The sequence below is a fragment of the Haliotis asinina genome, chromosome 3, assembly GCF_037392515.1.
Source record: "Haliotis asinina isolate JCU_RB_2024 chromosome 3, JCU_Hal_asi_v2, whole genome shotgun sequence".
NCBI lineage: Eukaryota > Metazoa > Mollusca > Gastropoda > Lepetellida > Haliotidae > Haliotis > Haliotis asinina.
Genome location: NC_090282.1, coordinates 60,973,317 through 60,999,637, shown reverse-complemented (window position 1 = coordinate 60,999,637; position 26,321 = coordinate 60,973,317). Strand labels below are relative to the sequence as shown.

The 26,321-nt window shown below is 39.4% G+C and overlaps 1 protein-coding gene across 3 annotated transcripts in view; it reads left to right on the top strand.

Annotated features, from left to right (window-relative positions):
* Nucleotides 1-26,321, top strand: part of LOC137278262 (peroxidasin homolog) — a 49,076-nt gene that overhangs the window by 17,303 nt on the left and 5,452 nt on the right. For all 3 annotated transcript variants that reach the window (XM_067810503.1, XM_067810504.1, XM_067810502.1), the window contains 7 exons: nt 410-477; nt 4,328-4,453; nt 5,063-5,200; nt 6,441-6,740; nt 12,850-13,149; nt 19,258-19,557; nt 25,666-25,965. In XM_067810503.1, the coding sequence (XP_067666604.1) occupies nt 410-477; nt 4,328-4,453; nt 5,063-5,200; nt 6,441-6,740; nt 12,850-13,149; nt 19,258-19,557; nt 25,666-25,965 (1,532 nt within the window). The remainder of the gene's footprint in view (nt 1-409; nt 478-4,327; nt 4,454-5,062; nt 5,201-6,440; nt 6,741-12,849; nt 13,150-19,257; nt 19,558-25,665; nt 25,966-26,321) is intronic.

Sequence of the window (26,321 nt, the reverse complement as noted above, 5' to 3'; positions counted from 1 at the left end):
CACAACAACACTTTATTCAAACTATTGCGTTTCGTGTCACTTTCAACTCGATGGCATAAACACTACTGAAATGTAAACACTTTGAGTGGACTCTCGGATATAACGTCACACCCACAGACAGCAGACTACTAAAAATGAAAATATGCATACGAGTGCACAGGGCTAAAGTGGTTTTTGGTGCATATTTATCATTTTTAGGACATTTTATGCATAAATGGATGGTGCAGATGTGGTATATGTTCATGTTTGAACTACATTATGTAATAAAAATGCGTATTGTTTAACCTTTTTAAGAATCCTTTAATACAGTACTGTCACAGGCAAACAGTTTTTAGAAGTTAAATGAAATGAGTCATACCAGGGAATAATCTTCCTCAGTTACTGTACATATCAGTGATTTTGTTTACAGATGGACTGCTGTATTGATTTTCGTCTTCTGCTGCTTTCCATGTGCGACAGGACAGTCTCCTCGAAAGGGTAAGGCAATTTAAAAACAAATGGGAATGAACAGAATCTATAGGAAATCAAAAATAATTATGGAACCTAGTTTCGACAGTATTGCGAAACCCTCGACTTTCAACATGTGCTTTCATTGCATCACACTACTGTGTATACCTTTAGTCAGGCTTTTTGTGGTAACAAATTGAAGGTTAATGTTCCTAAAATAACTTGTGCTGCTGTTCCCAAAGCACATATAAAATGTATAATAGCCCCTATGTATAATCAAGAGTGCTTCGTGGGTATATTTGATCGAGAACATGTATTGATATACTGGTTATTCTCTACTATACCTGGTCATGTTGATCTGTGGGTGAGGCCATCATCTGTCTTAAGCAGTGACAAGGGAGACAGTTAACACTGTTGATTCAATCACATGATCAGTTATTTTCATTAACTTCATATCTCCGTGATAACAGTTACCTATTTTGCTAATACTGGTTAATAGGTCGGAGCATTGTCAAGTTTGTTACATCTAGTGAAACAGTTTTCTCTGACTAATCTACATTTGTATTTTGACTTTAACTGTACAAAAACCACTGATATAAAACTTGAAATTTTGTTTGGAAAGAACATGACTTTGATGTCTTACTCTCTGTTTCAACATCCACTGCATTGGCCGTGTCATTGACATTCAATGTTTGACATTCTGAATTACAATTGCCATCATTTGGCCCCTACAACCAAATCTCAAGCATCACTTTTTGATCTCTGTGTTTGGAAAAACAAAGGTATTCGAGACAGTCGCTGCAGCAGCCGACAGTTTTGAGATTGGTTCAGTAACTACCTTCAATTTTATGCCCTTTTGATATAGGTAATTATTGTTAAGTGGCATAACTATTAATGTATAGACAAGCAGCATATCCAAGTCGCCCTAAAAAATATCACCGTCATCACGAACAGCATGGCTGTAATAAGCTACGTATTATAAGCTCCATGCATTGATTTAGGCACTGCACTGGATGTTGGAAAGCGTGCTCAGCCATGTGAGGATTATGAAAGCCAACTGATCACTAGAAAATGTGAAAACAAGTTGAATATATAATTGGCAAGTTTGGCTCGATATGTTTTTGCTTAATGGTTGTGACTCATTTTATATTTATGATGCGCCAACCGGACCCACCAGGTCAAGGAATGGTCATTGCTTACTACTGTGTGTCGTGTGCTAGGGTGCACTCTGAAAATAGACTCTGCTTGTTGTTGATATTTTTGCAGTCAAATGTTCAAGTTTGTCATTGATAGTGGACAGACATATCCCCTTGCCTGAACCTATTATTTATGGCAAAAACCTTAAACTGCTTTTTGCTCAGTTTATTATCCCCCTGGCATGTAATGCGGGGGATATAGTCAACGCCTCGTCTGTCCGTCCGTCCTCCGTCCATCCGTCCGTTATCTTTTTTTTTTCGGAGCATAACTCCATAATTGAAACCGTTCAATGTTTTTAGACCAAATTTAATAGATGTAATGATCTCCACCTATAGTTATGCCTTTTGCTGTTTACAGAGTTTTGACATTTTTATGGGGTTTTTTGTTTTTCCAGACCCGTGAAGGTCCCGGGGTAGAATAGGCCTTCAGCAACCCATGCTTGCCATAAAAGGTGACTATGCTTGTCGTAAGAGGCGACTAACGGGATCGGGTGGTCAGACTAGCTGACTTGGTTGACACATGTCATCGGTTCCCAATTGCGCAGATCGATGCTCATGTTGTTGATCACTGGATTGTCTGGTGCAGACTCGATTATTTACAGACCGTCGCCATATAGCTGGAATATTGCTGAGTGCGACGTAAAACTAAACTCACTCACTCACTCACTTTTTGTTTTTCCATGGAACATTTTGGTGTTAGTTGAATGGTGGGGTGGGCTTCATTTCTGGAGCATAACTCAAAAACTGTTCAATATTTTTCTGCAAAACTTGGCAGATATGTGTGGCAGACCTCAAAGTGGTGCCTTTTGGTATTTCCAGGTTTTTGTGATTTATTACTTTCTCGGTTTCCATGAAAACATTTTGGACTTAGTCTCAATATGGAGGAATTGGCTTCGTTTCTGTAGCAGAACTAAAAACACGTTCAGTATTTTTCTGCCAAACTTGGTACATATGTGTGGCATTCCCCAAAGTGGTGCCTTTTGGTATTTCGAGGGTTTTGTGATTTCTATTTTCTCGGTTTCCATGGAAACGTTTCGGATTTAGTCTCAAAATGAAGGGATGTGCTTCATTTCCGTAGCATAACTCAAAAAACGTTCAATATTTTTCTGCAAAACTTGGTAGATATATCAGTCGGAACCAAAAGTTGTGCCTTTTGGTAGTTACAGCTTTCTGTGATTTCTTAGTTTCTCGGTTTCCATAGAAGCGTTTTGTACTTAGTCTCAAAAGTGAGAGGTGTGTTTCGTTTCCGGAGCAGAACTCAAAAACTGTTCAATATTTTTCTGCAAAACTTGGTAGATATGTGAGTCTGAACCTGTAGTGGTGCCTTTTGCTATTTCCAGGTTTTAGTGATTTATCATGTTCTCAGTTTCCATGGAAACATTTATTACTTAGTCTCAAAAGTGAGAGGTGTGTTTCGTTTCCAGAGCAGAACTCAAAAACTTCTTAATATCTGTCAGTGTTACTTGGTAGATATGTGTGTTTTTATGATGTGCTATTATTATTATTATTTCATGAACATGTTGCTGACTTATTTACAGGTTTTTATGATTTATGATTTTCTCGGTGCCACGAACACGTTGCAGACTTTGTTTCCCGAGCACAACTCGAAAACCATTTAATATTTTTCAAAAGATATTGGCAGATATATGAGACAGATCTTGAAATGGTGACTTTTTCTGATTACAGATATATGGCATTTATATTTTTCATGAATTCCATGGAAACAATTCAGATTTGGTCTAAAAACACAATAATTAATTGTCGGATGACTTGTCCTTTCCAATATGTGGGGGATGGGGGGATATGTCATCCTCTGATGACTCTTGTTTAAAGTAGATATGACATTTTTAAAAGTGGCACACCCGAAAAACAGATCCAATTCATGTCATGAATGTTATATTATCGCGTTAAACACACAGCGGGTTATATGTTATTAGGCTCCGTTCTCTTCGTCCGTCTGTGCATACGTATGTTTGACGTACATACACGCACGCACGCACACACACACACAGGGGAATATCTGAAGAACCGTTGACTAGATTCTTTTCATGTTTGGTATCTAGGTTTATCACATTATAAGAAAGGTCTCAGTCAGGTGACCTTGGCTGTCATCTCAAGGTCACAAGGGGACATTTGCCTTTTTTATTACTGTTGATCTATAATCTGCCCCCACCCTGAGAAATTGTCAAAGACAATTCACATTTATTTATCATCCAAAACTGTATTCTTCAGGAGATATCACTTGTGTGAGATCAGACAATATCTCTTAGGAGATATTGTTTGGACAGAGGATTTTGCACTGTGCCCTGACATTGCTATGACGTCATGGACTTCATGACATCACAGTGCTGTGACATTGTTGTACTGCAAAACTAATGGCAGTGCTGTGTTCAGAGAGGTACATTTTTCATTGAAAACTAATGAAGAATGTTTTAGGATGATAAATAGAATCTCACCAGCGTGTCTACCGACATCAATTATATCAACACTCATTGCTAAGGTAAAAATATCGTCGGCAAGCCTCGGATATTTGTTACTTTATCAACTCATGTTGATATATTTGATATCAGTAGACACTTGGGTGAGATTCTCTATATAGCTTCCTGTACTCGCAGTAAAAATGACAATATATCCTTACATAACTTTTGCCATGCTAATCATGTATTTTTTGTATTATTTTGCAGATTGCTGGGACAAACGAGCAGACTGCTCCCAATATAGAGATAATGACAGCTGCAAACCAGGACTTGATGCGAATGTCAATGTAACATGGTTCCATTTACACTGCCAGAAAACTTGTATCTGTGATAGTAAGTACTGAGTTTTTAAAAATAATTTATGGGGTAGAAAGATAATTTGAAGATAATTGACACAGGTCAGATTGAACTGATGTCCAGAAAAGAGCACAACCACCAATTTCAGTCAAAGTCAAACTTGTCTTGCAAACACAAAAAATGTTCAATTCAGAAATCCAAAACTACCAAAAGGCACCTGTATATTACCAGATCTATCTATGAGATCTACTCCGAAAAAGAGCACCACCACTGAACTCAACTACCTCAATCACATCAGTCATTGTCATCTTTAACAGATATCAGTAGGTGTTGATATCATTTGGTTTGTGAATACTGTTGTGTCGTGTATTGTGAGATGCGGAATATTTCGTTCCACATCAGGGTAGATGTTTTATAATAATGCCCAGATGTAATAAATGGAGCATGTGGCAGAAAACCGAAACTGTTGTGAGGTCTAATTTCAAGCCGGCAGTAGTAACTGAATTGTCATCCTGCAAAATAACAAATACTTCATCTTGAATGGTTCAAAACCAGTTTGTTTTTTATGTAGTTCAAGGTGACATCATGTGTCCAGAATTTACATTGTGGTTGCTCATGAAGATAGTTCATATCTCTCTTACACAGAACTGGCAGAAGACCGAATGGACAAGGAGACAGCTAATTGCACAAACTTCCAATACAATCGTGAGTGTCTACAACGGCCACCAGCAGAAGTATTTAGGAAATCCTGCGCTTCCACCTGCTATTACTCCCGGACGCCAGGTAAGATATATTGTTTCTCTTCACTAGTCTAATTGCTCCGTCAAGTCAGATAGATGACTGCATTTTCTGCATTACTTTGAAACTCTGACCACGGTGCTTTTGGTACTAAGTCCATGCTTAGGGTCAGTGAGACAGTTTCATGAAGTTACTCAGCTGGGAAGTTGTATCTGAAACAAGACAATACTGATATAGATCCATTAACAACACTATAATTAGGGTGTTCCTTATTCTTATGAGCATAAAACAATGTACAAGTACAACAATGTAGATCATTCATCCAAACACACCTCAGCTTGCAACAGTTACCTGTTCTTTTGAAAGAAGTGATGTGCACCAACAATGACCTCATGACTTACCCTATCTCCAGTTTTGTCTGTAGTAAAGTAGGTTTATCTCCAGTTTTGTCTGTAGTAAAGTAGGTTTATCTCCAGTTTTGTTGATAGTAAAGTAGGTTTATCTCCAGTTGTGTCGATAGTAAAGTAGGTTTATCTCCAGTTGTGTCGATAGTAAAGTAGGTTTATCTCCAGTTGTGTCGATAGTAAAGTAGGTTCCTTCCAGATTCAGGTAGACCTCTGCTGTGACTTTGCTCTGATTAATTTTAAACTTAAATTTTGAAGTACACGTTTTGAAACATCATGTCAGGTTAAATTTTGACCATTTCATAACTTAGATTTTGAAATGGTCATTATTTAACCTGATATGGGGTTTTGAAATAACCTTTATTTATGTTTGATACAATTTGGTCTTGCTTTTACTGATTGTAAAATATTATATTATTGAAAACTTCCAATGTATAGTGGCAATAACTGGTTTGGAACTTGTATCCTCTCGTCTGCTGTATCTTTAGGGATTACCTTGTCCGTCAATGCTTAAGGACAACACCAGCCTGTGTGTCACTCCACTGTCCTCATCATCCTCCACCACTGATATTTGCAGTTCAGGGTCCAGTTTCACAAAGCGATTTTAGCACTACAACTATTGTGAGTCTGTTATTAAGTATGAGAGTTGTGATCATTTTGTGAAATGGGGCTCTGCATTCTAGTCAGTCATGTTACTCTGTGTCAAGAACTGTCAGTGACATTGCCTTCTCACAACGAATGTCTAAATGTGTAATTACTTCCTTCAGAGCCTTGTCAAGCAGTTCCACCCCAAGCATGAAAGATTCAGTGATATTTCGAAGTGCTTCCACTTGCAGCATTTAACATTCACATTCTGTTGAATTTCTCTTAACAATTTTCAGACCTGGAAGGTTTCCAGACGTCACCAAAAGACCAGACCACTAAGGAAGGCATGAATACATCTTTCGAGTGCTCCATTAACAGCACAAATCCAAGGGCCAATTTCACTTGGTTTAAGAATAATATTCCAATTCGTCCTGATGAAAGAGTGTCAGTGTACAGCAATTCCTATGCCAGTAATTTGACCATCGTTTGGGTAACAGCATTAGACGAGGGAAAATACCACTGTCGAGCGACCAACAGTGATTATGGAGAAGTGCTGTCTGTGAATAGCTCTGAGGCAATCTTGTCCATGGAAAAAGGTAAGCAGACACTATTGTATACGCTTACCAGATAAGAATTTGTTTGGATTCTGGACTATATTTTGAGCAATTTTGATGGCCGTACCAGGCAGCCAAATGGGTCATGTGGTCAGCTTCGGTCATTTTGCACAGTCTCTGATGGCTGTGGAGGTTGTGATTAGGCAGCTGGAGTATTAGCAGTTCATTATAAACATTTACACTGATATGGGCGTAACTAGGAAAATTTCAGTTGTAAGCACAGCTTAAAGGTCACATGCAACCAAAAAAGCAAACATAATTAAAATACAATTATCAATTATTCATGACGTATGATATACATTGCCGCTTATAAAAAGTAAATAAACAAAATTATAAGCGTACAATCGCAATTCAAGAGTGCAATATTTTGTACTTGGGCTTACTTCCCTTGAAACGAAGCCTTGCGGAGACCGAACCCAGTCATAGCGGATGGATGTGCTTTCAAGTGTACCGAGGGCTTCCGATTGGCTGGTTCATTTGCTGATTCGCTGAGGGCTCATTGTGTGTACAGAAAGATGATCTGTTTGATGAGCATTTTAGAAGCATGGCGAATCACAAGAAAGTACGATTCGTAAGATTCTCTATGGATAACAACTTCTCTTATTGTATTTGATGCGTCGTTTCAGTATAGATTCATATATCATTGTCAAACAAAATCGTATGCACCAGAAGAAGGTGTTATCCATGAAGAATGTATATAGAGATGTTGGGTTTGGAAAATACATGTTCTCTGAATTTGTGTTCGATCTAGTCAAAAATCATCCCTGTAGAGATGGTGAACTACTGCATGCCTGAAAACTGTCATTCGTCCAAGTACAAAGCAGGACTTGAAACTGACAAGAGTTTGCACCAGTTTCCGTCAGATCCAGTCATAACAGAAAATTGGATGTAGTTTGTTTGCATCCCACAGACATAAAAACATGTCATATGTACAAGTATCACACCTGTCTAATTACATAATGTGGCAGAGACAGGACTTGGGTGCACAAGTCATAAATCAATTTATTTTGTTTATGGCGTATAGCCTGATAGGTGTCAAGTTCAAATTGCATGTGGTCAGTGATTGAAGCTGTGTATTGCATATTGTCATTAGCAGACAGGCAGGCAGACGTGTAGGTGACAATAAGCCAGATTTCGCTGTGACAGAGGCTGCTTACCACAGTCAACAAGTTTCTTTATGTAACTTGTAGATTATTTACTTGTTTGTGTACACAACCAAGATTAGACTATTGCTCACGACCTCATACTCCGGGCAGGCATACTGTTTCAAGCTCTGCGAACATATTCACGGCGCATGTGTTATAGGCGCAGCGCATCACAGCTGTTGAAACCAGTTTTCCCCCCAGCGCTGGGGGAAATTTTGTGAAGCGTTTGAAATCCGATTTTGCGGGCTTTTTTTTTTTCATCGCGTTTTTTTTCAACTTTATAAGTTGAATTGGCATTTTTGATGATTTGTTTCGGTAAGTGCATACTGAAAGGTATCAGAATCTGCAAAGTTGTATTTTACGTTGCATGTGACCTTTAAGGTTTTGATAAACAATTACCACAAACGGACTAAAGCATCAGGCAAACAAAATGTTTAGGTTCTAAGTAGCAATATCTAGAATAATAAGAATAATGGTGTGAAACAATTCGTAACTATTTCAAACACTATATCAGGGCAGCTGATAAGCATGGACCCAAGATGTGCACAAACAATAAAACCGGACTCAGAAATACATGAATGTTGTAAAGCGAACAAGAAAAGCTAAATCCACTTTGAATTTGTTTGTAACAGTCAGGAACTGATCTGCTAGCAGCAGTTACCGTATACACCAACTCTGCTTGAAGTGAAGTGCCATTTTGCGGGTTTCGCCATCTGCAAAATCATTGACCACCTTAACAAGGCTTGTCATCAACATCCCTGTGATGATAAAGTAGTGCAAGTGTTGACCGGAGATACATTTTAACACTCAGCAGTTGCCGAAAGTCTAGTCTTGCCAACAAACACTATGGCTCCTCCCCGGCTGGAACATTTTGACAACAAAATTGTAATTTCTACCGTTTATTGTTCATGTGGGTTCTCTTTCAGCTCAGTGAACTGAGTGTATATTCACTTACACATTTCTTCGGTCATATTATGGACCAAAGTAGGTACAAAATTCCAAGTTTCTGAGGACAGATAAGCCTGTTCTCTAATTGCTGAGCCATATGACCCAGCAACAGTTAAAAAAGATACCTTTTCCCTGTAGACTTCGAAGTTCAGTTGTTGATGCAGGGGCATTGTCGTGCATTTGACGTCTCACACAGTTTGACTTACTAGGAGTAATGTAGTATTTCCTTGCCACATCAGATGCCTCATTGAAATGTTCCTCCCATACAGACTCGCCATCACGAATCTGTCTCAAACGTTGATGACTTGATGCACGAATAAGGTCTATAGTCAGCGACTGCAACATGAGAGATAACTATGTACTGGATTATGTATTGAGTAACACCACCCATGCTTGCCATAAAAGACAACTATGCATGTTGTAAGAGGCAACTTAAGGGATAGGGTGGTCAGGCTCGCTGACTTGACACGTCGTCGGTTCCCAATTGCGCAGATCAATGCTCACTAGATTGTCTAGTCCAGACTCGATTATTTACAGAGTGTTGGAATGTAGGTGGAATATTGCTGAGTGTGGCGTAAAACTAAACTCACTCACTTGACACCTCATATAGCATTCCATAACTCCATATTTGTCTAGTTCTGTGAGGAATGACTTGGCTAAGGCAGCTGCCTTTATATTCCTTGGGCATATGTGTCGAACAGAGAAGGAAATGTGTCCTCTGGTTGAGGAATGTGTTGCCTCATCTGCAGTGACAGAAAAACATTTCTGTGAATTGCTGTCATTAACAAACTGGTTTGAAATTCTTGATGAGAAAATATCAAGAAGCTCATTTTGAATGGTTGGTGATTTACCGTTTGTTCTAATTGTATTGTTTTGCAGATGACTATTCAATAACTCGTCATGCTTTGCACGATAATGCAAGTGTGCTACAAAATTTTATTTTCTGAACATCAGGACCTCTAGTAGCAATATTCTGTCTTTGGCACAAAACCAGTATCTCAGTGTTTTGAGAATTGAAAGATTGCTTTCAACGGTTTCCTGGTGTGCATTATGAAAGTCATCCTGTTTATGACTAACAATTGTTCTATAATTCAGGGATTTACAGGATGCAAATTCCTGTGTCCTGTACGCTTAAAACTTGACAACAGATGCAATGAAATAGATTCGCGCATCCAATTGGACACAAAAAAAGCACAAGTATGTTTTTTTTAAAATGTTGATCAAGTAACAATAAGTTATCACCGAGTGTGCTACTTGCTGGGTAATGGTATAGTTTGCATTTTAATTATTCTGCCAATAATGATACACAATGCAATAACAGTAATTCAATTACAACAATATTAAAACATGGTATTAATGATAAAAATATTTAAGTGTCTGAGACCACATTTTGAAGCCAAAAGCGCCACGAAATTATGAGAATGAGCCCTGAATACAGGACTCAAGTTAAATCCCTGATAATTCAAACATTTTTCGCCGCTAAAGCAATGGGAATCATGTTTTGTGTGTCTCTTTTTAAGTGTCCAAGTATATATAATTTGATAATAACAAACAAACCCTATCAATTGAAAAAAAGCCCCAGCGAGACCAGAGATCCTGAACCTGAGGAAATCTAGACTTGCTTCATTTAGACTTTTAGCTTTGCAGGGAGGGCAAAATAATGTGGTTCAGGGACTGTAAGACAGACTACTGAAACATTTACAGTCAACAAATGCAAGGGCTGAGAAAACACTAAAATATCCTTTAATGGATATCGGAGGTGTAAAACATAAATTTAATCCAACACATCTTGATATGAATGATTGGATGAGATGTCTCCTTCAAAAGATGGTGTTGTTTGCCTACCATGCAAATGGCAATTAAAAAGGTGCATTTATTACATCGTGCATTCATGATTAGGCAGATATTCAGAGACTAAGCCTTAGTCTAATGTTTCAGTAGAGTAGAACAAATTTGTTCTGATTTCAGTTCAGTTTTGCTGTAAAAGCCAATATCAGTACCAGAGAAACTTAAGATAGATTCACTGAATTTCATTCTAGTGAAGGCTTACAAGTTGTGCCTTCTTCCTCAACAGAGGACAAAGAATAGTTATTGGAATCGGTGTTGGTTGACCTAGCAGATGGACTGCAATTTTACAATGAAAGAATCAATCATTTTACAGTTCTGACTTTTAAACTTTTTACTCATGATTTCCAAAGGAGACCAAATGACTGATAATTTAATTTTATGGCGATGGCAAAACTGGTTGTCCGGCTAATACACAAACAGTATCCCGATGGATTGTATCGGCAATCTGCATGGCCTACATACATAAGGGCTTATCTCCCCCAGAGGGGTTGAAAGCTCACTCAGGAAGAGCAGTGGCCACGTCAAAAGCGTATGCCGCTGCTCTGCCCATTGAGGAGCTCTCAGCGGCTATTTGGAGCCATCCGAGCACGTTCATCCGGCATTACCAACTGTACAGACAATCCCGAGAGCGTGCTCGGTTCAGTCAGTCAGTTCTCCGCAGTGCTCAAACCAATTGAGACTTGTAGACTATATCTGTTTGCACTTGGTGGTGGGTTGCTATCCGTTCCCATTTGACTGGTGGTGGTATTTGGTGATGGTTTTTTAATCCCGCCCTCCCTTGGCTTGGTGCCTTACTTTCCTATCCATTTCCCCGCTTAGCTTGCTAATGTGGTATGGACAGGTTTTCCAGTTTTGAAGAGTTTCTCCTATGTCCACGTTTCCAAACTTTGTTTGGGGTGGGCAGGGTTTGTTATTTGGGGTTTCCCAAGTTTTGGCCAATGGGAATATATGCTTTGACAAGCGGGTCCTCAGCTTTGTCACACACATCCCCCCCACACACACACACCTTGATTGACATCAGCGGTCAGGTGACAAGGTAGGTGCCTTTTCTATTTCCGTATGGTTGTAGATTGGCACTTCGATCGAATGGACTGTGCTGTCAGACAGAATACCACTCCCTATTGCTTATCTTTGGGAGTCTGTTTAAAGCTTATATGTACCCCAAGGAGGACTTCTTCTGAAAAAGAATTATACAAACCTGTAGAGGTTATGAATTCTTTGAAGAAAGTCCTCATAGGGGTACGGCCACCCTCCTCCCCTCATTCTGTCTGATCCGTTCAGCATGAAAAGTGAGATGCGAGGTAGACGGCCAGAGTTACCTGCTCTTGGCTGTAGGGGGCCTGAGGGGCCCTATAAGGGTGGTCTCACAAGACAAAAACGCGTTTTTTGTTTTGTAAACATTTTATTATCAAAATAGTTACAACTGTCGTGGGGATTTTTAATGGACATAAAAATGCTTATATGTACCCCAAGGAGGACTTCCTTCAAAGAATTCATAACCTCTACAGGTTTGTATAAGTTTTGAAGTACACGTTTTGAAACGTCATGTCAGGTTAAATTTTGACCATTTCATAACCTAGATTTTGAAATGGTCATTATTTAACCTGATATGGGGTTTTGAAATAACCTTTATTTATGTTTGATACAATTTGGTCTTGCTTTTACTGATTGTAAAATATTATATTATTGAAAACTTCCAATGTATAGTGGCAATAACTGGTTTGGAACTTGTATCCTCCCATCTGCTGTATCTTTAGAGATTACCTTGTCCGTCAATGCTTAAAGACAACACCAGCCTGTGTGTCACTCCACTGTCCTCATCACCCTCCACCACTGATATTTGCAGTTCAGGGTCCAGTTTCACAAAGCGATTTTAGCACTACAACTATTGTGAGTCTGTTATTAAGTATGAGAGTTGTGATCATTTTGTGAAATGGGGCTCTGCATTCTAGTCAGTCATGTTACTCTGTGTCAAGAACTGTCAGTGACATTGCCTTCTCACAGCGAATGTCTAAATGTGTAATTACTTCCTTCAGAGCCTTGTCAAGCAGTTCCACCCCAAGCATGAAAGATTCAGTGATATTTCGAAGTGCTTCCACTTGCAGCATTTAACATTCACATTCTGTTGAATTTCTCTTAACAATTTTCAGACCTGGAAGGTTTCCAGACGTCACCAAAAGACCAGACCACTAAGGAAGGCACGAATACATCTTTCGAGTGCTCCATTAACAGCACAAATCCAAGGGCCAATTTCACTTGGTTTAAGAATAATATTCCAATTCGTCCTGATGAAAGAGTGTCAGTGTACAGCAATTCCTATGCCAGTAATTTGACCATCGTTTGGGTAACAGCATTAGACGAGGGAAAATACCACTGTCGAGCGACCAACAGTGATTATGGAGAAGTGCTGTCTGTGAATAGCTCTGAGGCAATCTTGTCCATGGAAAAAGGTAAGCAGACACTATTGTATACGCTTACCAGATAAGAATTTGTTTGGATTCTGGACTATATTTTGAGCAATTTTGATGGCCGTACCAGGCAGCCAAATGGGTCATGTGGTCAGCTTCGGTCATTTTGCACAGTCTCTGATGGCTGTGGAGGTTGTGATTAGGCAGCTGGAGTATTAGCAGTTCATTATAAACATTTACACTGATATGGGCGTAACTAGGAAAATTTCAGTTGTAAGCACAGCTTAAAGGTCACATGCAACCAAAAAAGCAAACATAATTAAAATACAATTATCAATTATTCATGACGTATGATATACATTGCCGCTTATAAAAAGTAAATAAACAAAATTATAAGCGTACAATCGCAATTCAAGAGTGCAATATTTTGTACTTGGGCTTACTTCCCTTGAAACGAAGCCTTGCGGAGACCGAACCCAGTCATAGCGGATGGATGTGCTTTCAAGTGTACCGAGGGCTTCCGATTGGCTGGTTCATTTGCTGATTCGCTGAGGGCTCATTGTGTGTACAGAAAGATGATCTGTTTGATGAGCATTTTAGAAGCATGGCGAATCACAAGAAAGTACGATTCGTAAGATTCTCTATGGATAACAACTTCTCTTATTGTATTTGATGCGTCGTTTCAGTATAGATTCATATATCATTGTCAAACAAAATCGTATGCACCAGAAGAAGGTGTTATCCATGAAGAATGTATATAGAGATGTTGGGTTTGGAAAATACATGTTCTCTGAATTTGTGTTCGATCTAGTCAAAAATCATCCCTGTAGAGATGGTGAACTACTGCATGCCTGAAAACTGTCATTCGTCCAAGTACAAAGCAGGACTTGAAACTGACAAGAGTTTGCACCAGTTTCCGTCAGATCCAGTCATAACAGAAAATTGGATGTAGTTTGTTTGCATCCCACAGACATAAAAACATGTCATATGTACAAGTATCACACCTGTCTAATTACATAATGTGGCAGAGACAGGACTTGGGTGCACAAGTCATAAATCAATTTATTTTGTTTATGGCGTATAGCCTGATAGGTGTCAAGTTCAAATTGCATGTGGTCAGTGATTGAAGCTGTGTATTGCATATTGTCATTAGCAGACAGGCAGGCAGACGTGTAGGTGACAATAAGCCAGATTTCGCTGTGACAGAGGCTGCTTACCACAGTCAACAAGTTTCTTTATGTAACTTGTAGATTATTTACTTGTTTGTGTACACAACCAAGATTAGACTATTGCTCACGACCTCATACTCCGGGCAGGCATACTGTTTCAAGCTCTGCGAACATATTCACGGCGCATGTGTTATAGGCGCAGCGCATCACAGCTGTTGAAACCAGTTTTCCCCCAGCGCTGGGGGAAATTTTGTGAAGCGTTTGAAATCCGATTTTGCGGGCTTTTTTTTTTTCATCGCGTTTTTTTTCAACTTTATAAGTTGAATTGGCATTTTTGATGATTTGTTTCGGTAAGTGCATACTGAAAGGTATCAGAATCTGCAAAGTTGTATTTTACGTTGCATGTGACCTTTAAGGTTTTGATAAACAATTACCACAAACGGACTAAAGCATCAGGCAAACAAAATGTTTAGGTTCTAAGTAGCAATATCTAGAATAATAAGAATAATGGTGTGAAACAATTCGTAACTATTTCAAACACTATATCAGGGCAGCTGATAAGCATGGACCCAAGATGTGCACAAACAATAAAACCGGACTCAGAAATACATGAATGTTGTAAAGCGAACAAGAAAAGCTAAATCCACTTTGAATTTGTTTGTAACAGTCAGGAACTGATCTGCTAGCAGCAGTTACCGTATACACCAACTCTGCTTGAAGTGAAGTGCCATTTTGCGGGTTTCGCCATCTGCAAAATCATTGACCACCTTAACAAGGCTTGTCATCAACATCCCTGTGATGATAAAGTAGTGCAAGTGTTGACCGGAGATACATTTTAACACTCAGCAGTTGCCAAAAGTCTAGTCTTGCCAACAAACACTATGGCTCCTCCCCGGCTGGAACATTTTGACAACAAAATTGTAATTTCTACCGTTTATTGTTCATGTGGGTTCTCTTTCAGCTCAGTGAACTGAGTGTATATTCACTTACACATTTCTTCGGTCATATTATGGACCAAAGTAGGTACAAAATTCCAAGTTTCTGAGGACAGATAAGCCTGTTCTCTAATTGCTGAGCCATATGACCCAGCAACAGTTAAAAAAGATACCTTTTCCCTGTAGACTTCGAAGTTCAGTTGTTGATGCAGGGGCATTGTCGTGCATTTGACGTCTCACACAGTTTGACTTACTAGGAGTAATGTAGTATTTCCTTGCCACATCAGATGCCTCATTGAAATGTTCCTCCCATACAGACTCGCCATCACGAATCTGTCTCAAACGTTGATGACTTGATGCACGAATAAGGTCTATAGTCAGCGACTGCAACATGAGAGATAACTATGTACTGGATTATGTATTGAGTAACACCACCCATGCTTGCCATAAAAGACAACTATGCATGTTGTAAGAGGCAACTTAAGGGATAGGGTGGTCAGGCTCGCTGACTTGACACGTCGTCGGTTCCCAATTGCGCAGATCAATGCTCACTAGATTGTCTAGTCCAGACTCGATTATTTACAGAGTGTTGGAATGTAGGTGGAATATTGCTGAGTGTGGCGTAAAACTAAACTCACTCACTTGACACCTCATATAGCATTCCATAACTCCATATTTGTCTAGTTCTGTGAGGAATGACTTGGCTAAGGCAGCTGCCTTTATATTCCTTGGGCATATGTGTCGAACAGAGAAGGAAATGTGTCCTCTGGTTGAGGAATGTGTTGCCTCATCTGCAGTGACAGAAAAACATTTCTGTGAATTGCTGTCATTAACAAACTGGTTTGAAATTCTTGATGAGAAAATATCAAGAAGCTCATTTTGAATGGTTGGTGATTTACCGTTTGTTCTAATTGTATTGTTTTGCAGATGACTATTCAATAACTCGTCATGCTTTGCACGATAATGCAAGTGTGCTACAAAATTTTATTTTCTGAACATCAGGACCTCTAGTAGCAATATTCTGTCTTTGGCACAAAACCAGTATCTCAGTGTTTTGAGAATTGAAAGATTGCTTTCAACGGTTTCCTGGTGTGCATTATGAAAGTCATCCTGTTTATGACTAACAATTGTTCTATAATTCAGGGATTTACAGGATGCAAATTCCTGTGTCCTGTACGCTTAAAACTTGACAACAGATGCAATGAAATAGATTCGCGCATCCAATTGGACACAAAAAAAGCACAAGTATGTTTTTTTTAAAATGTTGATCAAGTAACAATAAGTTATCACCGAGTGTGCTACTTGCTGGGTAATGGTATAGTTTGCATTTTAATTATTCTGCCAATAATGATACACAATGCAATAACAGTAATTCAATTACAACAATATTAAAACATGGTATTAATGATAAAAATATTTAAGTGTCTGAGACCACATTTTGAAGCCAAAAGCGCCACGAAATTATGAGAATGAGCCCTGAATACAGGACTCAAGTTAAATCCCTGATAATTCAAACATTTTTCGCCGCTAAAGCAATGGGAATCATGTTTTGTGTGTCTCTTTTTAAGTGTCCAAGTATATATAATTTGATAATAACAAACAAACCCTATCAATTGAAAAAAAGCCCCAGCGAGACCAGAGATCCTGAACCTGAGGAAATCTAGACTTGCTTCATTTAGACTTTTAGCTTTGCAGGGAGGGCAAAATAATGTGGTTCAGGGACTGTAAGACAGACTACTGAAACATTTACAGTCAACAAATGCAAGGGCTGAGAAAACACTAAAATATCCTTTAATGGATATCGGAGGTGTAAAACATAAATTTAATCCAACACATCTTGATATGAATGATTGGATGAGATGTCTCCTTCAAAAGATGGTGTTGTTTGCCTACCATGCAAATGGCAATTAAAAAGGTGCATTTATTACATCGTGCATTCATGATTAGGCAGATATTCAGAGACTAAGCCTTAGTCTAATGTTTCAGTAGAGTAGAACAAATTTGTTCTGATTTCAGTTCAGTTTTGCTGTAAAAGCCAATATCAGTACCAGAGAAACTTAAGATAGATTCACTGAATTTCATTCTAGTGAAGGCTTACAAGTTGTGCCTTCTTCCTCAACAGAGGACAAAGAATAGTTATTGGAATCGGTGTTGGTTGACCTAGCAGATGGACTGCAATTTTACAATGAAAGAATCAATCATTTTACAGTTCTGACTTTTAAACTTTTTACTCATGATTTCCAAAGGAGACCAAATGACTGATAATTTAATTTTATGGCGATGGCAAAACTGGTTGTCCGGCTAATACACAAACAGTATCCCGATGGATTGTATCGGCAATCTGCATGGCCTACATACATAAGGGCTTATCTCCCCCAGAGGGGTTGAAAGCTCACTCAGGAAGAGCAGTGGCCACGTCAAAAGCGTATGCCGCTGCTCTGCCCATTGAGGAGCTCTCAGCGGCTATTTGGAGCCATCCGAGCACGTTCATCCGGCATTACCAACTGTACAGACAATCCCGAGAGCGTGCTCGGTTCAGTCAGTCAGTTCTCCGCAGTGCTCAAACCAATTGAGACTTGTAGACTATATCTGTTTGCACTTGGTGGTGGGTTGCTATCCGTTCCCATTTGACTGGTGGTGGTATTTGGTGATGGTTTTTTAATCCCGCCCTCCCTTGGCTTGGTGCCTTACTTTCCTATCCATTTCCCCGCTTAGCTTGCTAATGTGGTATGGACAGGTTTTCCAGTTTTGAAGAGTTTCTCCTATGTCCACGTTTCCAAACTTTGTTTGGGGTGGGCAGGGTTTGTTATTTGGGGTTTCCCAAGTTTTGGCCAATGGGAATATATGCTTTGACAAGCGGGTCCTCAGCTTTGTCACACACATCCCCCCCACACACACACACCTTGATTGACATCAGCGGTCAGGTGACAAGGTAGGTGCCTTTTCTATTTCCGTATGGTTGTAGATTGGCACTTCGATCGAATGGACTGTGCTGTCAGACAGAATACCACTCCCTATTGCTTATCTTTGGGAGTCTGTTTAAAGCTTATATGTACCCCAAGGAGGACTTCTTCTGAAAAAGAATTATACAAACCTGTAGAGGTTATGAATTCTTTGAAGAAAGTCCTCATAGGGGTACGGCCACCCTCCTCCCCTCATTCTGTCTGATCCGTTCAGCATGAAAAGTGAGATGCGAGGTAGACGGCCAGAGTTACCTGCTCTTGGCTGTAGGGGGCCTGAGGGGCCCTATAAGGGTGGTCTCACAAGACAAAAACGCGTTTTTTGTTTTGTAAACATTTTATTATCAAAATAGTTACAACTGTCGTGGGGATTTTTAATGGACATAAAAATGCTTATATGTACCCCAAGGAGGACTTCCTTCAAAGAATTCATAACCTCTACAGGTTTGTATAAGTTTTGAAGTACACGTTTTGAAACGTCATGTCAGGTTAAATTTTGACCATTTCATAACCTAGATTTTGAAATGGTCATTATTTAACCTGATATGGGGTTTTGAAATAACCTTTATTTATGTTTGATACAATTTGGTCTTGCTTTTACTGATTGTAAAATATTATATTATTGAAAACTTCCAATGTATAGTGGCAATAACTGGTTTGGAACTTGTATCCTCCCATCTGCTGTATCTTTAGAGATTACCTTGTCCGTCAATGCTTAAGGACAACACCAGCCTGTGTGTCACTCCACTGTCCTCATCACCCTCCACCACTGATATTTGCAGTTCAGGGTCCAGTTTCACAAAGCGATTTTAGCACTACAACTATTGTGAGTCTGTTATTAAGTATGAGAGTTGTGATCATTTTGTGAAATGGGGCTCTGCATTCTAGTCAGTCATGTTACTCTGTGTCAAGAACTGTCAGTGACATTGCCTTCTCACAGCGAATGTCTAAATGTGTAATTACTTCCTTCAGAGCCTTGTCAAGCAGTTCCACCCCAAGCATGAAAGATTCAGTGATATTTCGAAGTGCTTCCACTTGCAGCATTTAACATTCACATTCTGTTGAATTTCTCTTAACAATTTTCAGACCTGGAAGGTTTCCAGACGTCACCAAAAGACCAGACCACTAAGGAAGGCACGAATACATCTTTCGAGTGCTCCATTAACAGCACAAATCCAAGGGCCAATTTCACTTGGTTTAAGAATAATATTCCAATTCGTCCTGATGAAAGAGTGTCAGTGTACAGCAATTCCTATGCCAGTAATTTGACCATCGTTTGGGTAACAGCATTAGACGAGGGAAAATACCACTGTCGAGCGACCAACAGTGATTATGGAGAAGTGCTGTCTGTGAATAGCTCTGAGGCAATCTTGTCCATGGAAAAAGGTAAGCAGACACTATTGTATACGCTTACCAGATAAGAATTTGTTTGGATTCTGGACTATATTTTGAGCAATTTTGATGGCCGTACCAGGCAGCCAAATGGGTCATGTGGTCAGCTTCGGTCATTTTGCACAGTCTCTGATGGCTGTGGAGGTTGTGATTAGGCAGCTGGAGTATTAGCAGTTCATTATAAACATTTACACTGATATGGGCGTAACTAGGAAAATTTCAGTTGTAAGCACAGCTTAAAGGTCACATGCAACCAAAAAAGCAAACATAATTAAAATACAATTATCAATTATTCATGACGTATGATATACATTGCCGCTTATAAAAAGTAAATAAACAAAATTATAAGCGTACAATCGCAATTCAAGAGTGCAATATTTTGTACTTGGGCTTACTTCCCTTGAAACGAAGCCTTGCGGAGACCGAACCCAGTCATAGCGGATGGATGTGCTTTCAAGTGTACCGAGGGCTTCCGATTGGCTGGTTCATTTGCTGATTCGCTGAGGGCTCATTGTGTGTACAGAAAGATGATCTGTTTGATGAGCATTTTAGAAGCATGGCGAATCACAAGAAAGTACGATTCGTAAGATTCTCTATGGATAACAACTTCTCTTATTGTATTTGATGCGTCGTTTCAGTATAGATTCATATATCATTGTCAAACAAAATCGTATGCACCAGAAGAAGGTGTTATCCATGAAGAATGTATATAGAGATGTTGGGTTTGGAAAATACATGTTCTCTGAATTTGTGTTCGATCTAGTCAAAAATCATCCCTGTAGAGATGGTGAACTACTGCATGCCTGAAAACTGTCATTCGTCCAAGTACAAAGCAGGACTTGAAACTGACAAGAGTTTGCACCAGTTTCCGTCAGATCCAGTCATAACAGAAAATTGGATGTAGTTTGTTTGCATCCCACAGACATAAAAACATGTCATATGTACAAGTATCACACCTGTCTAATTACATAATGTGGCAGAGACAGGACTTGGGTGCACAAGTCATAAATCAATTTATTTTGTTTATGGCGTATAGCCTGATAGGTGTCAAGTTCAAATTGCATGTGGTCAGTGATTGAAGCTGTGTATTGCATATTGTCATTAGCAGACAGGCAGGCAGACGTGTAGGTGACAATAAGCCAGATTTCGCTGTGACAGAGGCTGCTTACCACAGTCAACAAGTTTCTTTATGTAACTTGTAGATTATTTACTTGTTTGTGTACACAACCAAGATTAGACTATTGCTCACGACCTCATACTCCGGGCAGGCATACTGTTTCAAGCTCTGCGAACATATTCACGGCGCATGTGTTATAGGCGCAGCGCATCACAGCTGTTGAAACCAGTTTTCCCCCAGCGCTGGGGGAAATTTTGTGAAGCGTTTGAAATCCGATTTTGCGGGCTTTTTTTTTTTCATCGCGTTTTTTTTCAACTTTATAAGTTGAATTGGCATTTTTGATGATTTGTTTCGGTAAGTGCATACTGAAAGGTATCAGAATCTGCAAAGTTGTATTTTACGTTGCATGTGACCTTTAAGGTTTTGATAAACAATTACCACAAACGGACTAAAGCATCAGGCAAACAAAATGTTTAGGTTCTAAGTAGCAATATCTAGAATAATAAGAATAATGGTGTGAAACAATTCGTAACTATTTCAAACACTATATCAGGGCAGCTGATAAGCATGGACCCAAGATGTGCACAAACAATAAAACCGGACTCAGAAATACATGAATGTTGTAAAGCGAACAAGAAAAGCTAAATCCACTTTGAATTTGTTTGTAACAGTCAGGAACTGATCTGCTAGCAGCAGTTACCGTATACACCAACTCTGCTTGAAGTGAAGTGCCATTTTGCGGGTTTCGCCATCTGCAAAATCATTGACCACCTTAACAAGGCTTGTCATCAACATCCCTGTGATGATAAAGTAGTGCAAGTGTTGACCGGAGATACATTTTAACACTCAGCAGTTGCCGAAAGTCTAGTCTTGCCAACAAACACTATGGCTCCTCCCCGGCTGGAACATTTTGACAACAAAATTGTAATTTCTACCGTTTATTGTTCATGTGGGTTCTCTTTCAGCTCAGTGAACTGAGTGTATATTCACTTACACATTTCTTCGGTCATATTATGGACCAAAGTAGGTACAAAATTCCAAGTTTCTGAGGACAGATAAGCCTGTTCTCTAATTGCTGAGCCATATGACCCAGCAACAGTTAAAAAAGATACCTTTTCCCTGTAGACTTCGAAGTTCAGTTGTTGATGCAGGGGCATTGTCGTGCATTTGACGTCTCACACAGTTTGACTTAGTTGGAGTAATGTAGTATTTCCTTGCCACATCAGATGCCTCATTGAAAGGTTCCTCCCATACAGACTCGCCATCACAAATCTGTCTCAAACGCTGATGACTTGATGCACGAATAAGGTCTATAGTCAGCAACTGCAACATGAGAGATAACTATGTACTGGATTATGTATTGAGTAACACCACCCATGCTTGCCATAAAAGACAGCTATGCATGTTGTAAGAGGCAACTTAAGGGATAGGGTGGTCAGGCTCGCTGACTTGACACGTCATCGGTTCCCAATTGCGCAGATCAATGCTCACTAGATTGTCTGGTCCAGACTCGATTATTTACAGAGTGTTGGAATGTAGGTGGAATATTGCTGAGTGTGGCGTAAAACTAAACTCACTCACTTGACACCTCATATAGCATTCCATAACTCCATATTTGTCTAGTTCTGTGAGGAATGACTTGGCTAAGGCAGCTGCCTTTATATTCCTTGGGCATATGTGTCGAACAGAGAAGGAAATGTGTCCTCTGGTTGAGGAATGTGTTGCCTCATCTGCAGTGACAGAAAAACATTTCTGTGAATTGCTGTCATTAACAAACTGGTTTGAAATTCTTGATGAGAAAATATCAAGAAGCTCATTTTGAATGGTTGGTGATTTACCGTTTGTTCTAATTGTATTGTTTTGCAGATGACTATTCAATAACTCGTCATGCTTTGCACGATAATGCAAGTGTGCTACAAAATTTTATTTTCTGAACATCAGGACCTCTAGTAGCAATATTCTGTCTTTGGCACAAAACCAGTATCTCAGTGTTTTGAGAATTGAAAGATTGCTTTCAACGGTTTCCTGGTGTGCATTATGAAAGTCATCCTGTTTATGACTAACAATTGTTCTATAATTCAGGGATTTACAGGATGCAAATTCCTGTGTCCTGTACGCTTAAAACTTGACAACAGATGCAATGAAATAGATTCGCGCATCCAATTGGACACAAAAAAAGCACAAGTATGTTTTTTTTAAAATGTTGATCAAGTAACAATAAGTTATCACCGAGTGTGCTACTTGCTGGGTAATGGTATAGTTTGCATTTTAATTATTCTGCCAATAATGATACACAATGCAATAACAGTAATTCAATTACAACAATATTAAAACATGGTATTAATGATAAAAATATTTAAGTGTCTGAGACCACATTTTGAAGCCAAAAGCGCCACGAAATTATGAGAATGAGCCCTGAATACAGGACTCAAGTTAAATCCCTGATAATTCAAACATTTTTCGCCGCTAAAGCAATGGGAATCATGTTTTGTGTGTCTCTTTTTAAGTGTCCAAGTATATATAATTTGATAATAACAAACAAACCCTATCAATTGAAAAAAAGCCCCAGCGAGACCAGAGATCCTGAACCTGAGGAAATCTAGACTTGCTTCATTTAGACTTTTAGCTTTGCAGGGAGGGCAAAATAATGTGGTTCAGGGACTGTAAGACAGACTACTGAAACATTTACAGTCAACAAATGCAAGGGCTGAGAAAACACTAAAATATCCTTTAATGGATATCGGAGGTGTAAAACATAAATTTAATCCAACACATCTTGATATGAATGATTGGATGAGATGTCTCCTTCAAAAGATGGTGTTGTTTGCCTACCATGCAAATGGCAATTAAAAAGGTGCATTTATTACATCGTGCATTCATGATTAGGCAGATATTCAGAGACTAAGCCTTAGTCTAATGTTTCAGTAGAGTAGAACAAATTTGTTCTGATTTCAGTTCAGTTTTGCTGTAAAAGCCAATATCAGTACCAGAGAAACTTAAGATAGATTCACTGAATTTCATTCTAGTGAAGGCTTACAAGTTGTGCCTTCTTCCTCAACAGAGGACAAAGAATAGTTATTGGAATCGGTGTTGGTTGACCTAGCAGATGGACTGCAATTTTACAATGAAAGAATCAATCATTTTACAGTTCTGACTTTTAAACTTTTTACTCATGATTTCCAAAGGAGACCAAATGACTGATAATTTAATTTTATGGCGATGGCAAAACTGGTTGTCCGGCTAATACACAAACAGTATCCCGATGGATTGTATCGGCAATCTGCATGGCCTACATACATAAGGGCTTATCTCCCCCAGAGGGGTTGAAAGCTCACTCAGGAAGAGCAGTGGCCACGTCAAAAGCGTATGCCGCTGCTCTGCCCATTGAGGAGCTCTCAGCGGCTATTTGGAGCCATCCGAGCACGTTCATCCGGCATTACCAACTGTACAGACAATCCCGAGAGCGTGCTCGGTTCAGTCAGTCAGTTCTCCGCAGTGCTCAAACCAATTGAGACTTGTAGACTATATCTGTTTGCACTTGGTGGTGGGTTGCTATCCGTTCCCATTTGACTGGTGGTGGTATTTGGTGATGGTTTTTTAATCCCGCCCTCCCTTGGCTTGGTGCCTTACTTTCCTATCCATTTCCCCGCTTAGCTTGCTAATGTGGTATGGACAGGTTTTCCAGTTTTGAAGAGTTTCTCCTATGTCCACGTTTCCAAACTTTGTTTGGGGTGGGCAGGGTTTGTTATTTGGGGTTTCCCAAGTTTTGGCCAATGGGAATATATGCTTTGACAAGCGGGTCCTCAGCTTTGTCACACACATCCCCCCCACACACACACACCTTGATTGACATCAGCGGTCAGGTGACAAGGTAGGTGCCTTTTCTATTTCCGTATGGTTGTAGATTGGCACTTCGATCGAATGGACTGTGCTGTCAGACAGAATACCACTCCCTATTGCTTATCTTTGGGAGTCTGTTTAAAGCTTATATGTACCCCAAGGAGGACTTCTTCTGAAAAAGAATTATACAAACCTGTAGAGGTTATGAATTCTTTGAAGAAAGTCCTCATAGGGGTACGGCCACCCTCCTCCCCTCATTCTGTCTGATCCGTTCAGCATGAAAAGTGAGATGCGAGGTAGACGGCCAGAGTTACCTGCTCTTGGCTGTAGGGGGCCTGAGGGGCCCTATAAGGGTGGTCTCACAAGACAAAAACACGTTTTTTGTTTTGTAAACATTTTATTATCAAAATAGTTACAACTGTCGTGGGGATTTTTAATGGACATAAAAATGCTTATATGTACCCCAAGGAGGACTTCCTTCAAAGAATTCATAACCTCTACAGGTTTGTATAAGTTTTGAAGTACACGTTTTGAAACGTCATGTCAGGTTAAATTTTGACCATTTCATAACCTAGATTTTGAAATGGTCATTATTTAACCTGATATGGGGTTTTGAAATAACCTTTATTTATGTTTGATACAATTTGGTCTTGCTTTTACTGATTGTAAAATATTATATTATTGAAAACTTCCAATGTATAGTGGCAATAACTGGTTTGGAACTTGTATCCTCCCATCTGCTGTATCTTTAGAGATTACCTTGTCCGTCAATGCTTAAGGACAACACCAGCCTGTGTGTCACTCCACTGTCCTCATCACCCTCCACCACTGATATTTGCAGTTCAGGGTCCAGTTTCACAAAGCGATTTTAGCACTACAACTATTGTGAGTCTGTTATTAAGTATGAGAGTTGTGATCATTTTGTGAAATGGGGCTCTGCATTCTAGTCAGTCATGTTACTCTGTGTCAAGAACTGTCAGTGACATTGCCTTCTCACAGCGAATGTCTAAATGTGTAATTACTTCCTTCAGAGCCTTGTCAAGCAGTTCCACCCCAAGCATGAAAGATTCAGTGATATTTCGAAGTGCTTCCACTTGCAGCATTTAACATTCACATTCTGTTGAATTTCTCTTAACAATTTTCAGACCTGGAAGGTTTCCAGACGTCACCAAAAGACCAGACCACTAAGGAAGGCACGAATACATCTTTCGAGTGCTCCATTAACAGCACAAATCCAAGGGCCAATTTCACTTGGTTTAAGAATAATATTCCAATTCGTCCTGATGAAAGAGTGTCAGTGTACAGCAATTCCTATGCCAGTAATTTGACCATCGTTTGGGTAACAGCATTAGACGAGGGAAAATACCACTGTCGAGCGACCAACAGTGATTATGGAGAAGTGCTGTCTGTGAATAGCTCTGAGGCAATCTTGTCCATGGAAAAAGGTAAGCAGACACTATTGTATACGCTTACCAGATAAGAATTTGTTTGGATTCTGGACTATATTTTGAGCAATTTTGATGGCCGTACCAGGCAGCCAAATGGGTCATGTGGTCAGCTTCGGTCATTTTGCACAGTCTCTGATGGCTGTGGAGGTTGTGATTAGGCAGCTGGAGTATTAGCAGTTCATTATAAACATTTACACTGATATGGGCGTAACTAGGAAAATTTCAGTTGTAAGCACAGCTTAAAGGTCACATGCAACCAAAAAAGCAAACATAATTAAAATACAATTATCAATTATTCATGACGTATGATATACATTGCCGCTTATAAAAAGTAAATAAACAAAATTATAAGC